Source organism: Meleagris gallopavo, chromosome 7 (assembly GCF_905368555.1).
Source record: "Meleagris gallopavo chromosome 7, MGAL_WU_HG_1.1, whole genome shotgun sequence".
Classification (NCBI taxonomy): Eukaryota; Metazoa; Chordata; class Aves; order Galliformes; family Phasianidae; genus Meleagris; species Meleagris gallopavo.
The window spans coordinates 8,831,606-8,846,991 of record NC_139410.1 but is presented as its reverse complement, the minus strand read 5'-3'; the positions used below and the strand labels follow the sequence as shown (position 1 = coordinate 8,846,991).

The 15,386-nt window shown below is 37.9% G+C and overlaps 1 protein-coding gene across 12 annotated transcripts in view; it reads left to right on the top strand.

Moving 5' to 3' along the window:
* The window catches only part of PCNT (pericentrin), a 95,182-nt gene that overhangs the window by 6,065 nt on the left and 73,731 nt on the right, over nt 1–15,386 (top strand). For all 12 annotated transcript variants that reach the window (XR_002116428.2, XM_085227999.1, XM_085228001.1 and 9 more), the window contains exons 3-10: nt 1,831–1,881; nt 2,852–3,031; nt 4,069–4,212; nt 7,141–7,305; nt 10,394–10,570; nt 11,538–11,793; nt 13,594–13,652; nt 13,850–14,024. Coding sequence is in view for 11 of the 12 variants with exons in the window: in XM_085227999.1 (XP_085084125.1) it covers nt 1,831–1,881; nt 2,852–3,031; nt 4,069–4,212; nt 7,141–7,305; nt 10,394–10,570; nt 11,538–11,793; nt 13,594–13,652; nt 13,850–14,024 (1,207 nt within the window). In the remaining variant the exon portion in view is untranslated. The remainder of the gene's footprint in view (nt 1–1,830; nt 1,882–2,851; nt 3,032–4,068; nt 4,213–7,140; nt 7,306–10,393; nt 10,571–11,537; nt 11,794–13,593; nt 13,653–13,849; nt 14,025–15,386) is intronic.

Here is a 15,386-nt window from a genome sequence, read left to right as displayed (position 1 = left end):
TTTTGAACAATATTTCAGTAGGAATTTCTTGCTTTAGAAGTGGTTGGCTAGTACTTTCACAAGCCTTAAAAGCTACAAGGTAACTATGGCTACCACAAACTTTATCCCAGTCTGGGGATTTACGTAGAAACTATTTTCTGACTGTGCTTCAGCATGTTTTCTCTGTGAAGGTTTGTGAGTTCTGGGGAGGCAGTGCCTTCTGCATAAAAAGCTGTCCAGCTGTTGGTATATTATAAGAATATACAACAGTATCAAACTAATGTATTAGCAAACCCGAAATAATGGAGGAAATTGTTTGTGTGTTTTATCATCTGTTCTGTAGTGGAGGTATCCCTAGAACTCTCAGGAGATCTTGAATGTAACGTGAGGATTGCAAAGGTGTTGTCCCTGTTCTCAAGGTCTGGTCTGCTGGGGGCTAGCAATCTCCCCTCGCTAGGACCGTAACAGCACTGACACCAATATGAGGATGCTGCAAATGGCGTTTATTGTGACTAAATAGTGATTTATATACCCTACGTGCTTCGTCTACGCCCCTTAAGCACGCGTGATGACCCACACAGCAGAGCGGTGGAGGTCCTATCCTGTCACATCTTGACTCCTCCTTAACGCCTACAAATTTCAGTGGTGTGTCTTAGCTTGATAAGTTTTGATTAGGCATTCATAATACTTCTAAAATTTCTGCACTTATTTCATTTTGGTCAGTCTTGAGTCTCGTCCTGTTCAATATCTTTATTGATGACCTGGATGAGGGCATTGAGCACACCCTCAGTAAGTTTGGAGATGGCACCAGATTGGGAGGAAGCATCAATCTACGTGAGGGTAGGAAGACCCTGCAGAGGGATCTGGAAGGCTGGATAGCTGGACTGAAGCCAATGGGATGAGGTTCAACAAGGTCAAGTGCCAGGTCCTGCACTTTGGCCACAACAACCCCAGGCAGTGCTACAGGCTTGGGGCAGAATGCCTAGAAGACTGTAGAGGAAACAAACCTGGGGGTACTGGTCAATGCTTGGCTGAGAATGAGCCAGCAGTGTGCCCAGGTGGCCAAGGAGGTCGACAGCATCCTGGCTTGTATCAGAAACAGTGCAGTCAGCAGGAGCAGGGAAGTAATCATCCGTCTGTACTCACCACTGGTGAGGCTGCATCTCAAGTGCTGTGTTCACTTTCAGGCCCCTCAGTATGAGAAAGATGTTAAGGCCCTAGAGTATGTCCAGAGAAGGGCAATGAAGTTGTGAGTGATCTGGAGCACAAGTTTTACGGGGAGCGGCTGAGGGAATGAGATTATTTAGTCTGGAGAGGAGGAGGCTAAGGGGAGACCTTATTGTTCTCTATAACTGCTTGGAAGGAGGTTGTGGCAAAGTGGAGATTGGCCTCTTCTCTCAGGTAACTAGTGATAGAACTGGAGGGAATGGCCTCTAGTTGTACCAGGAGAGGTTCAGGTTGGTCATTAGAAAAACTTCTTCTCTGAAAGAGTGGTCAGGCTTTGGAACAGTCTGCCCTGGTGGTGGTGGAGTTTCTGTCTCTGGAGATGGTCAAGAAATGTTTGCATGTTGTACTGAGGGATGTGGTTTAATGGAAAACATAGGTGGTAGGTGGATGGTTGGACTGGATGAACTTGGAGGTGTTTTCCAACCTTGATGATTCTATGATTTATGAGACCATGGATGATCAATGGAGTTTAGTGTTAAAGTCAGTCGTCTTCTGTCACTTATGTGTTGTTTTGTCATGGATTTTGCTGGCTCACACTTAGCATGTTTCCAAAATAATCATGCTTTTCCTTACGTACCTGGAAAAAATGGTCATGATGTAGTATTTGTTTTGTTTGTTTACCAGTGGAGTGCTGATTTGTCCATCCAGGATACAGTGATCCATCCAGCAGCTGAAGTAAGTGTGAAAGAATATCTATTTTGTAAAAGGTGCTAATATGTATGTGAAGGAAGAATGTAGCTTAATAAAATGCTGTATATAGATAGATTAGTTTTTGTGCGTTGCTATAAAATGTTAAGTGATGTGATTTCTTTATTTTGCAGTCTAAAACTGGTGCTTGTATATGTGTGTGGGTGGGTGGGTGTATAGCTGCAAAATTGGTTGGTAAGAGAATTGTTTGCACTAAAATCATAGAGCTTGTCTGGAGAACTTTGAAAGATGTACTTAATTGAAAAGTAAGCTTGTTTCTTGTATTGGTTCATATATTAAGAACAAAACATAATTAAAATATAATGTACTGTCTTTTCCAATAGAATTGTAATGATAGTGCTCCTAAGAAGCTGCGCTGTTAATTTGAGCAATTTCTTCTTTGCATTTACTTTTTGTTTTGCTGTTAAACACCACAGAAACTCAATTATGTTGAATATTAATTTGCAATCGCTGGTTGTGCTTGAGTTTAATTTCAAATCAAGAACTCTTTTTTTTCTTTTTTTTTTTTCTTTTCTAGTCCACCCTATGGGTGAACTAGAGAACAGTCATCACAGAGAGCAATAAAAACCTAGTTTAATTTTGGTAGTGTGCCCTCAACTTGTAAGTTTGAATGTATTTCATATCCCCAAATGTGTCAGCATGGCTCTTTGCAACCATTTGGTGCTGTAGAGGTGCAAATCTTCTCCCTAGTTTACATCTGCTCCTTGAAGTATCATGTGAAAATATATGACCCATGAGAAAAAGTATCTGAATTTTAGAAAGAATTAAGAACTTTCATATAACAGAAACTTTATTTATAGTTTAAATGTTGATTCAGTTTTTAAAATAAATTTGCTAGAATTTTAAGCTTTCATCTCAACTTGTATTCAGAATTGCCATAAAATGGAAATGATGCTTTGTGTTGGTGACTAAAATCATTTTTCTTTCTCTTATGAAGAAAGTTGCAGTACATTCTGCTGTAGAATGTAGTGAGCTTGATGATAAGATGTGTCAAACTAGAATAGGTGAGTTAGAGAAAAGACTTCTGGAGAAACAGCAAGCAGTTGAAAGACTCACTGTGCAGATGGATGAACTACAGGAACAACTTAGCCAGCATAGAGACTCTATGCAGCTTCAGGTATGTTTCATAGTAATGGGAATAATACTACTTTAAATCTAAAAATGTGTAGGAGGCAAAAACCGAATTGTATTGAAAAGCATTGAATGTATTGAAAAGCATTTCACCTTGTTAACATATGCTACCGAAAGCAATACTTACGTCTTCCCTTTACCAGCTAGTGCAGTCGTTGTTCCGGCCTTCATATTGCTTGAATCAAATGTTAATGAAGTTAATGAAGTAGTTTTATTTTGAGAGATTTTTACTGAAGTGCTTAGGTAAATTCCTGAACATTCACATGGTGTTGCAGATGTCCTTCCTCACCACTCCAAAATGGTAGAGATTATTTACACTTGGGTTTTTTGTGCACTTTTAGGGGTATTTTTTTGGTATGGACAAATGTAGGATAAGGTGAACTTTATTAAGCTTTATATATACCTTTCCCTCTAAAAAAATATTTGAAAAGATATTTTAAATTTCCTTTCCCTATCATTTCTGTGTAAAGGTAAATGATAGAGTGCATCCAAAGAATAATTGCTTCCTACTTAGCATGTTCTTTGTTTCAAAGTCCTAATAGAAGAAAGAGATGTTTTCTGATGGTGAGAAATACGTTGAAAAGGATGTGATTAAAATATGGTGCAACCCATCTCATTAGCTTTCTTTCACAGGACTGAAGAGGTGACATAAGGAAGATTTCAGAGTGTACTAAATAAATAACTTTGTTGCCTATGGAAAAAAATTAATTGCTTTTAACACGAATAAGAGCTTTGACATTTAAAATAGTTTTTTCACTATTAGTATCTTATCATTTGCTCAAAAAAAACACAGAGCAGTTCTAATTACCTTCATCTCTTTGCAATTAACAGAAGATTTCTTTCATCATCCTGCCATTGTGTTTTAACAGAAATATTTCTGTTCCTATCACGCAAGCTTATTAAGTCTTCCATGTAACCATATTGGGTTTACACAAAGACGTTATTGTCTTTGTGTTAAGCAAACTTAGAGGGTTCCTAGTATAAGCATGTCTTCATTTCAGAAATTTCTTGTGCATCATGTAGGAAACAACTGTTCAAGAGCAGAATGAAGTTATAAGGAAACTAACAAGCTGCCTTCAACAAACAAGAAAGGATTGGGATGACTTGCAGGAAGAGGCTTCGCATGTAGCTGATCAGATCCATGGCTTACAACTTCAGTTACATCAGGTGTGCTCCTTCCTGATTTTAACTATGTTACAAAGAGTGAATAAAAACAAATGTGTTTGCAATATTAACATTAAAAAAAAACCACCACATCTCACACTTATCGCATACCTCTTAGTTCAGTTTGCATTGCAGAGGTGGAAAAGATTTCAGGGCAAGGCTTGAAATGCAGTGCTTTGGTAGAGCAAATTCTCAGCTTACAAAACACTGTTTTTCAGTCACCACCATTAGCTATTCATTTTTGTCAGCCATGAGCAAGAGCCTGTGTGCTATGGTCGTAAGAAAATCAGTAGGATACTACTGCCATTTCAACATCTGTGATAGTGTGGGCCAACATAATTAAATGGGAGGCATTACTTTTGGAGTCGGCATAAAATTTATAAGATAGCTAATGTATATAACAAAACTTTTAAAACAATTATTATTAAAACATAAAGGAGAGCAACAAAAACATAAAACTAGTGGGATATTTGACCTTGTTTTTGTGAAACATCAGCCTGGTTTGATGGAAATGATCGTAATTCTTAGTGAGGTCTCAAGGTGTTCAGAGATTTTTGATGAAATTTTATTCTTCCTGTACTTCATCCTTGAAAATGTTTGTTCACAAATGTATGTACTGTTGAAAAGCAATACATACATGAATAAGGCGTGACTGTGAAGCAAGGGATCTCTTTCGCTCGGAAGACAGATGTTATAAAAGTCTGGTAAAGAGACATGATCAGATAAATGAATTTATGTTACTGAAAATGGAGTAGAAAATATATTAGAAATTGATTGTTTATTTTTAGAAATCTTGAAGTTCATTCTCAAATTCCTTTATCAAAATGGAAAGCATGGATGCATATTTTTTCTCTGTTCACAGGACTGTATGTATCTGATGTATGAAAATGCATAGTTATTTACCATAATTGAGTTAGCACCAGTGCCAGTTGCACACTGATGTTTGGTTATTGCTGAGCAATCATTGTGTGCCTGGGACATGGCCAGGCTGCTCTGTGGGGAAGACTCACTGCTGTGAGGCTGTGGGGCAGGGGTTGGCTGCAGAATGGGCTGACCACGTGTAGCCTGTTGGCTGAGTTGGACATACCTGTTCTAGTAGTTTTGTGTCCTTTTTGCCTTGTGGTACCCCAAACTGCACACAGTACTCAAGGTGAGGCTGTACCAGTGCAGTGTAGAGCACAACAATCACTTTGTTTGACTGACTACCAATGATGCACCTTAGAGTATGGTTGGCCTTCTGGGCTGACTTGACACACTGTTGACTCATGTTTAAGTTGCGTTTGACTGTGACTCTGAGACTTATTTCAGTGGAGTATGCTCCAGCATCTAATCCTCCCAGTGTGTATGGAAAGCCAGAGTTGCTCCTTCTTTTCCTACAGAATCCAGTGATACTTGCTCTTGTTAAACTTTGCATTGTTGGTTGTTGCCCAGCTCTTGAATTTGTCTAGATCTCTTTCTGAGGCCTCTCCAGCCTCAATGGAGTCACCAGCTCCTTCCAATTTAATATCATCAACAAACTTGCTCAGAGCACCTTCTAGACCTACATCCAAGTCATTTATGAAAACATTAAAGAGAACTGGTCCTACAGTGGAACCTTAGGGAACCCTGCTAGTCACAGGCCACCAGCCTGATGTAACTCTATTTTAATACAACTCTTTGGGCCCAACCCATTACCCAATTGCTTGCTCATCACATGATGTTTTTGTCTAGCTGTATGCTGGGAATCTTGTCCAGAAGGATACTGGGAGAAAAAGTAATAAAAGCTGTACTGAAATCCAAAAAAATAACATCAACTAGCTTCTCTTGGTCACACTAGACGGGTGTCCTTGTCATAAAAAGAAATAAATTTAGTGTAGCAGAACCTTCTCTTCATGAGCTGATGTTGGCTGTTACCAATGACCTCACTGCCTGTCAGGTGTTTTTTCAGTACCTATCAGCATAGTTTTTTCAGGCGCTGAAGTGAGACTGTCAGGTCTAAGTTTACCAGGGTCTTCTTTCTTGCCCTTGAAAATTGGAATAACGCAATTGGAATTGGAATGACTGGAAACTGGGACTTCTCTAGATTCCTAAGACTGAAAAAGAATTGAGCAAGGCCTTGCGATGACATTGTCCAGCTCTCTGAGTACCTGGGAGGAATCACTTTGGATCTCATGGACTTGTATGCATCTATGTGGACCAGAAAATTCCACATAAGTTCAGGGTTGGCTGGGAGTTGATTACTACTGCAGTCACAGTCCTCCAACTCAGTGCTCCTGGGGTCCTAGAGCTGATGATTGATGTTGAAGAAAGAGGCAAAGAAGACATTAAACATTTCTGCTTTGTCTATGTCTATGTTTGTAAGGTGACCATCCTCATCAAATAACGCCCAATGTTCTCTCTGGTCCTCTTCTTGTTAATGTATTTAAAAAAATCTTTTTTATTGTCCCTCGTAGTACTGGTCAGCTTCAGCTCTAACTGAGCTTTGACCAGCTTGGTGATAAGTGAAAGTACTAATGCTGGCTTGAGCGTATTGATATTTTCTTGGCTTCAGCAAAGTTTTTAGAAAAATGCTTTTTTTTTTTTTTTTTTAACCATTTGGGTGAGTGGGAGCAAAAAAAGCCTTTAGTATTCACTGTGAAATCCTTTGCAGAAAAGGCTGTGTTCATTGATTTCTTACCAAAATGTCCAGTCCACTGGAAGTCCTGTCTCATTCTGGGGCTTTGTAGAAGTGAATTAGTTAACATTATACTTTGCTGTAACTAATAGTCTTTCAAACATGTTATCTGTTGTGTGACTTTTTAAGACTGTACTTATTCACTGAGAATGGAAGATGATACATAGAATAAATCTGTATTCAACAAATACAATACGTCTTATGCATACAGTGGGATTAGTTTACGAGTTATTCTTATATAGACTTTCTTCTGACTGGGAGTAAACTTATGTGTTCAGGTTAATGTGATGCTGAAGAATAAAGGCTCTGGGAAGAAAGAGGTATTAGAAGCCCAGCAGCAAATGTCCTTGTTTCAGAACAGTCTCCAAGAACAAAATGCACGTTTGGAGATGCTGCATCAGAAAGCTCATGACCTGGAGGTACAGCTTGAATCTTCTCAAAAGGTAAAATTGTTTAAAGTACTCTTACTGTTATGAGTTCTATTTAGTAGTAGTTATTTATGGTAAGTTTCTTTTTGGAGGAAGAGCCTGCACTGAACATATAATTTGTTCATAAGGCCAATGTTACTCTCTATACTTAAGGGGAAATGTTAATTGTGAAGAGATGTGAAAAACATGAGACTTAAGGAACTTAAAACATGTCATATTTCAGTGGTAAATTTCATATGTAATATTTTATTTTGAAGAATACCAAAGATAAGGAATATCTGCTTGCCCTAACGGAATAGGGTATGAAAGATACAATGCAACAGCTATATGAAAGCATAGGAGAAGACGACTGTATTAAAAGTCTCCAGGATCTACTGGCATCAGAAAGATTCAATTTGTCTATACTACAACATACTCTTTCTCTCCGGGACTCAGAAATAACAGAATTAAAAAATGAAATAGCCTTAACCAAAATGAAAGAACAGTAACATATTGAAAAACTGAAAGTGAATCATGAAAAGGATGTTTGCGGACAGTTGGAGCACTTGAAGGCTAAGCTGGAGAAATGTCATAGAAAAGAGATTGCAGAAGCCAAGCAGATATATGAAGAAGAAATGATTTTAAAATATAAAAGTGAACTTGAACAGTTAAGAAAAGAACTCTCTGCTCTGAATTCTGAAGAGCACATTCAGAATTTAAATAGAATAATAGTTAACTTAAATAATTGTCTTAGTGAATCTGAAATTAGTAAAGAAAATTTGAGAGAGGAACTTAAACATCAGCAGGAAAACTTCCAGAGAGAAAAGACTGAGGTTGAGATTCAATACAAAGTTTTAATTAGTGATCTTAAGTTTCAACTTTCAAAGGCAGAAGAGCAGGTCAATGAAGGCCAGCAATTTGAACAGGAAAAATAGCGCTTGAATGAAGAGATTCAGAAACTAAATTATTTTATACGTGAATTAAATAAAAAGCAACTTTTTAAGGCTGAAGAAAGTAAAGATGCAAAGCAAAAGCATGATGAAGAATCTGTCTCCAATAAAAACCTAAGGGAAATGCAAACTTTACCAGATATATTGGAGTTGCAGACAGTGAAGCTTGAGGAGATGCTGAATGAACCACGCCAATTTAGAGAAGAGCTAGATCCTGACAGACTAAATTTCCAGTGTCAACCGAGAATAGATTCATTAAGGGATGAATCAGAAGAAACTGTGTGTTCAAAGATCGGAGAGCATAATGAAAGTAGTGGAGATCACTTGTCTGAAGAACTGTTGCCAGAACTAGGATTTTTCATTGATGAAGAGATTCTATCAAAATATCTTGTCTTCACAGAGAGACCAGAGCAGTCATATGTGTCAGGCTGTTCTGAAGGTTATACCACTGAAGACAATAAATGCAGTAGGTTTGGGTTAGACAGTAGTGTGCTTTCAGATCCAAGCACAGATTTTAAACATCCTCAATTAAACTTCCACCTTGATGAAAGAGACATTTGAAGAGACAAAGGTGGAAGCAGAAGCCTTCATTTTACTTTTGTCAGATGGCTCCCCTCTGCAAAACAAAATAAGTGACTATGATGACGTAAAGGGTGATGAGGGAGCTTGTGTAGTAGAGAGATGTGTGAAGCTAACTGAGCAGCTCCACAAAAAAAGTCAACCTTGAAGAAATCTCATCAGGAGTCCCAAGAAGCTGTTGAAAAATGGAAAAAAATGATAGCTGAGCTCTGTGAAATTAATGTGGAACTGAATAAGGAACGTGAAGCACGGCTATGTTGTGAAGAACAACTTCTTCAGAAAACAGAGAGGGAGAAAGAACTTGAAAATGAAATAAATCTCCTAGTAAAGCAACAGGGTGAGGATGAAAGCCAATCTTACTGTGTCACAGAACATTTAGCACAAGTATCTAAATCCTCTACCTGGCAACAAATGATAAAAGACCTCCAGGAGGAAAAAGAAATGTTGATGGTGCAGCTGCGAACTCAGGAGCAGTTAGTGAAAGAAGTTCAAGAGCAGAAAATAGCTTCTGATTCTGTAACAAGTGAAGTACAGACTCTTTTTGGACGTCAGTTGGCTGCTTTGCAAAGTCAAAGGGATCGAATGCAGAACCAGCTCAGAAGGCTGAAAACCAGAGAATAACAGAGCTGCTTGGTCAGAAAACTGTACTGGAAGAGACAATACTAAAAGAACAGGAGTTGCTCAAAGCAGAAATCAATAACAAAGAGCAAGACTTAGCACTCTTAGTGAAGGAGAAAACAGCATTAGGAGAGAGATTATCAGTCATGGAGAAGGATCTAGTAAAAGCAGAGGAAGCATTAGCAGCAAATGCTAGTGTCATAGCAGATCTTGAGAAAAACATACATGAAGTTAATACTGAAGTGCAAAATGTCAAAGAAGTACAGGAGTGTGAAAGACTAAGATATGAGGATAGGTTGAGCTTCAACAACATGGAAATTAATAAACTTCATGCTGAAATAAAGGCAAAAAGTACTGAATACGGTGAGAAAGAAAGCCAATTAATTGAAGAAATAGCTCATTTGAAGAGGGTTCATTTGGAGCTTGAAAATTACTTGCAGGAATCCTTTCAGTCTGTGCAAGATGCAAAGAAGGCACAGTCTGAGATGATGAATTATTATAAGGAGGAAATTGTTAAAATGGAGACTCAGCACCTTGCAGAATTAACTAAACTGAGTTTGACACACAAGAAGGAGGTAGGCAACACCAGCAATGGCAGGTTTTGGATTTTGTAATACTTAAAAGTAGTCATTGCAAATGTTTGTATCCCTGTTTTCAGATAGAAGAATTAAATGCTGAAATAAAAGATAAAGTTGAAATGCAAAAGAAGTTGGAAGAAGAAAGAGTAGAACAGCTTGCTTTAGTAAAAAAGATAAATAGTGCAATCAAGTTTATTTCAGAAAAATGAACTCATTCTGCATTGTTTGTCACCTAAGCGGTATAAATGTTTCAGAGATGGAAAAAGCTATCAATTGTTTTCTTCTGTTTTGTCTTTGATTTGGGATTGGGAGAAAGGAGAATTTTCAATCAGTAACTTTATAGTGGGGCTTAACCAGCAGTGTTATGAAGAAAGCCCTTTATCTGAGCATTCTGTGCAGGTACATGAACGAGAGCATGACCGTGAAATTTCTGAACTTATTACTAAACATAAAGAGGAAATGGAGGAGCTCCGTGCTGAACTTAATAAAGAAAAGCTACAGTTGTTGGATGAACTTCAGCAGCAAATGGCAGCCACACACAAAGCAGAGATTGAGCATGCCCAGCTCCAATCACAGGTAATATAAATAAGTACAGCAATTACTATATTCATTGCGAAGGGAAAGGTCTGTAATTTTTGTCCATACTAGGCATGCTATTTTATATAATGTTGTAATAGAATTCCAAATATTTCCTTGGTGAGTGATAATAGTTTTTTTTCTGCAGGAGCTCTTCAAAGTCATCTTCTGTGGTTGTATTTTAACATTAATTTCAAAGGAAACTGAATGCTTTGATTTTTGTTCTCTTTATAAGTTTAATAAATAAATGTATACATTTTAAAACCCCAACATTTTAGTTATCCCACTAATTACGTTTGTTGAATAATTGCTTTTGTGCGAAATTGAAGTATGCGAACTTGACTTCCAAGTATTTACTGTTTTTTGTTGTTGTTGTTGTTGTTTTTTTGTTGTTTTTTTTTTTTTTTTAAACTCTTCCACTAAATATAAAGTGGAAAGACTATTTCTAGTCGAGGTCTAAGTGCAAGATGCTGGTGTACTGTTTAGGTTATTTAGGAATTACAAATTTTCAGTCAATATGTTTTGGCTGCCAGTTTTAATTGATGGATATTCACCATTTTAGTTGAATTTAGTTTCCACATTTCCAATACCACTTTAGAACCTTGCTATGTACCATGTTATTAACAGTTACAAGAGAAATTCTGTAACAGACAGTGAAGGAATGGGATGTGCATGTGCTCTGTTCCAAAGATTGTACAAGAATGGACGTATGGAAGGTATTTTGTTAGAGTTGCAGTTAAGAAGCGGATAAGGAAAACTTACTTTGCGCTGAAAATTGTTGGTAAATCTCACTGTAACAGAAGTCAGTTCTGTCTCTGCCATGATGAAACACTTTTCAAGTACAGAAAAGCAAAACTTAGAGGTGCTAGCAGTTGAAAGCAATTCAAACTGAAACCGATTATGGAAAAAAAAAGTGAACACCTGCTGTTGGAGGAGAAGCTAAAATGTTTTTTCTTCTCCATTGCAGACACTTCACAGTCTTGAATTGGAAGCATTACGTCTAAGCTTAAATAACTTGCACACCTCTCAGCTTGAGCTTACTCAGTCTAACTTGAGGAAAGAAAAGGAAACTGCACTTGTGGAGCTACGGGAGATGCTCAATGATAAGCGTGCTCAGGAGATAGCACTTCTACAAAGCCGCCATCAGCTGGAGGGGGAGAAAATTAAAGAACGTTGTTTGAAGGAAAAAGAAGACCTAACATCAAAGTATCAGCAAGAATTAGGTATTAGATTTGGGAATAACAGGAGAGAGATTGAAATTCAATCAGTATTATTCTGCCTTCGGAGGTTTTCATCATGATGTAGAGTTGGCCTTATGGTTGAAGGCTGATATTGCCTAGAATAGGTATAGTGGGTAGACTTGCATGTGCAGGATTAAACTTGAAGTCAAAAATAAAGTTATCCAGGCCTAACCTTAACTCTTCTTCAATTATGTGCATGTTTTGCAGTTATGTCTGTAAAACAGCAGTATACTGAACTAGTTGCTTTCAGGAAGCGTTAGACAGGGCTGTCCCAAATAGTTCACTTGGTGCAAAGAGTAGAGCTCTTATTCATGTTTCTTAAGGGTTTTTATTGCCCTAAGTCAGCACTGACTGCTGTAGTGTTTCTGACAAGATGTGTAAAAAGTTACTGCCTTGCCCACTCGTTGGTTTCAAAAGTAAGTGAAAGGACTTGGAAAGGATCTGAAAGACTCAGTGTGAACTTGTACCAGATGTTCTGTGTGAGAACCAGGAGGAAAGCCACAGCTATCAATACTGGAGCCCTGCTGATGGCTCTGTGTGCATTTTGGGAGTATTTACCCCTTTTCAGATCAGAGAACCATTTCTGAACATTATGGCAGGGCTTAAGGAACTTCTGGAGAAAGGTGAGGTCTGCAGCTATTTACTGAAGAACTTGTAGGAAATTTTTCTCTAGTTCTCCTTTCTTGAGAGGAAGAAATTTTTTTTGGTGGCTTTTTGACCCAAGAACAGAAGAGCATAAGTAATATACAGAACTGCTGGGTTAGTGGGATTTTGGAGTACGAGTGGGTCTGAACAAAGTTCTCTGGATCAGTGATGTTAATCTTCATTTTGGTACTGTAAGTTGAACATAACCACTTAGAAATGCTTGAATACAAGGATCGAAGGGAATCTAAAATTAGATGATGCAGGAGAAATGTTAGCACTGTAGATGCTGTTATCTGGAAGGATAGAGGAAATTTTCAGGGAAGTGGTGATTGGACATGTCCCTAACTCCTGTGAGAACTCATACATTCTTATTTTGTAGATGAAATTTCTTTCTCTATTTGACCACTGGCTGGGTAGCTGATATTACCTCAGTCTCTGGAGTCTCATTTCCCACTGAGAAACTTGAAGTGATGTTTAAAGCTAAGGCAACAGTACTTGAAAGCTGAGAAAAAGAGAGTTTTCTAGGGTTCTTATGGACCTGCAGAGAGGCTGAGTCAGAATTTATAAGGAAACAAGGAATGAATTGGGAAGCTGTCAGTGAAAATGAAGCACATAATAGCATCTGTCTTCTACTCTGTTTCCCATGCATTTTTAGAAGACATTTGAAAAAAGTTTCCTACTTGCTGCTGTCTGCTGCTCTTCTGCTATGTCTCTGGTGACAGAGATGATTGTATCTCTTAGGCGTTATGCAGTGGAATACTGCTGCCTAAAATGACAGTGATGGGCATTTGAATTTACAAGTGTGGAAAAAGGAAGGTAGTTCATATACTTCTTTAAAGTGTCATACTATCTGTGTAGGCTTAGTTAGACATTGCTTTACTAATTAAGCTGTCCTTAGCCTCCAGGCTTGTCTTAGCAGTTACAACTGCTAGGGAATTATCACTTTCTAAAATGAAAGGGAATTACTGGTGTATAACATAACAGTGGGTTTAGAGAGGCATGCAGCAGCATAACATGCTAGGGTCTACCTACTCAAGCTCCAAGTTCGATGTTGAAAATGTTCATCTATATTTTACTTGTCATTTAAACATAATATTTTATATATATCTATTAATACTAAGAATTTTTATTTCACAGTTGATCAAAGAAAGAAAATAGAGTTGGAAATGGAAGAGAAACATATCCAGATATTAGAGGTACAAATTCTGTTCTTCATAGAGGGAGGAAAAAAAAACAACTTCCTTTAGTAAACCAGAACTGGAAGAAGTACCATGTTTACTACGTATTTATTGTAGTGGACAAATAAATGGAATATAAAGGGGAAAAAATCCCCACATACCTGATGTTTGCTAAATGTGTTTGCTTTAATAATGCACATATCCTTCTGTCTTAGACTCTTAAAAGAGACTGGGAGTTGGAGTCTGAAACACGTTTAAAATACATGTGTGAGGAGCTGTCTGAAAAACATCACGCTGAAATAGCAGAGCTGCAGAAAACTCTGAAAATGGAATTAGAAAAAGTCAAAGCAGAGCTGGGACTTCTTTCTCTTGAGAAGGAACAATCTGAAAGTAGGTGCCATGATCTGAAAAGCAGGTTTCTTTATCCAACCGTAGCAAAGCTATCCATACAAAAAGGCAAATGCAAAACATACCCTCATACAAGAACTGGATTGATGGTATGAGACTGTTGAAAATAGGAACTAAGTGAGAAATATTTTTAAAATTCACATAACTGCATTGAATTTTGACTTGCACTGGACAGATGTTTTCCTTTGAAAGTATTAAAGGAGTTTTGTTGACAGATTAAAGCCAGTTTTAGGCTAATCAAGATTTCTGCTCATATTCATGGAAACTTCTTCAAACTAAAATGCGTGCCTTCAGATTCTTAGTAGTTACAACTTGATGGAATGACATCTTTTTGAAATACTGTTCTGTAAGTGACACTTTTAAGACTAGCGTAATTGGAGTATTTATTATCTTTAAAAGTAATTTAATGATGAGTACTTAACCAGCTATGTTCTTTGCTGACGTGCAGATAGGAGATAGAACTGTGAAGAGCTTCGATAGGCTTTGAAAATTTGATGCATTTACTGGAATCGTGGTTTACTTGCGCTTGTTGTCAGTAACTGCATGAGAAGGATCCACAAGATATATATACCATGAAGTGAAGACAGATATCTCATCAGGTAGTTGAGCCTCCAAGACCCTATGTCAGTGAGAGATGCGGGAAATATTTTCCTCAAACGAATGAGAATACTGTGCTGCCACTGCTGGAATTCTGATGCCACCTGACAAGCAGCAGGACTGAGTTTGAGAAGTGAAGGGTGGCCTTTCCTGTGTGCCATAGGCCTGATGCTTTCACTGTGTTTGGATGGCCTTTGGCTGCTGTGAGGATATTTCTAGAAATGGCTTGTTCTCCCCAGTCTGCACTGACTTTACTAGGTTTCCATGAACCCATGTCTGTAAAGTTTGTTCTGTGAGGGTAATGTGAATCTCTTGCAGAATACCATGGCGGAAAAACAATCAGTTTACTGCAGGTGTTTTCTGACAGACCAAGATTTGTTGACTGAATGAAGTAATAGCACGTTTACAGGGTTCAGAGAGTGCTCAGCACTGAGACATAGCACAAGCCTCTCCAGTCCTTCCAAGTCATCTCTTTTATTTCTCACTGCTGGCTGTAGTTGTAGGAGAAATTCTGTGTTTGTAGGCCATGAAGAAATTTTTGATTCCCTTTAAGTAAATGTGCTTCTAGTTCAGAATGCTTCTTGTATATGCAGAGAGCAGGTGCTCATCTCTCTGACATTACTGTTTGGTTACTTCTTGACTAACTGTGTTATATAGAGAACTGTGGTAGCACTAGAAACTTAAACTTTGAAATCCTTTATTTTTCAAGATATTTGTAGTGATCTGAAAGTAGTGACACCTTTACTG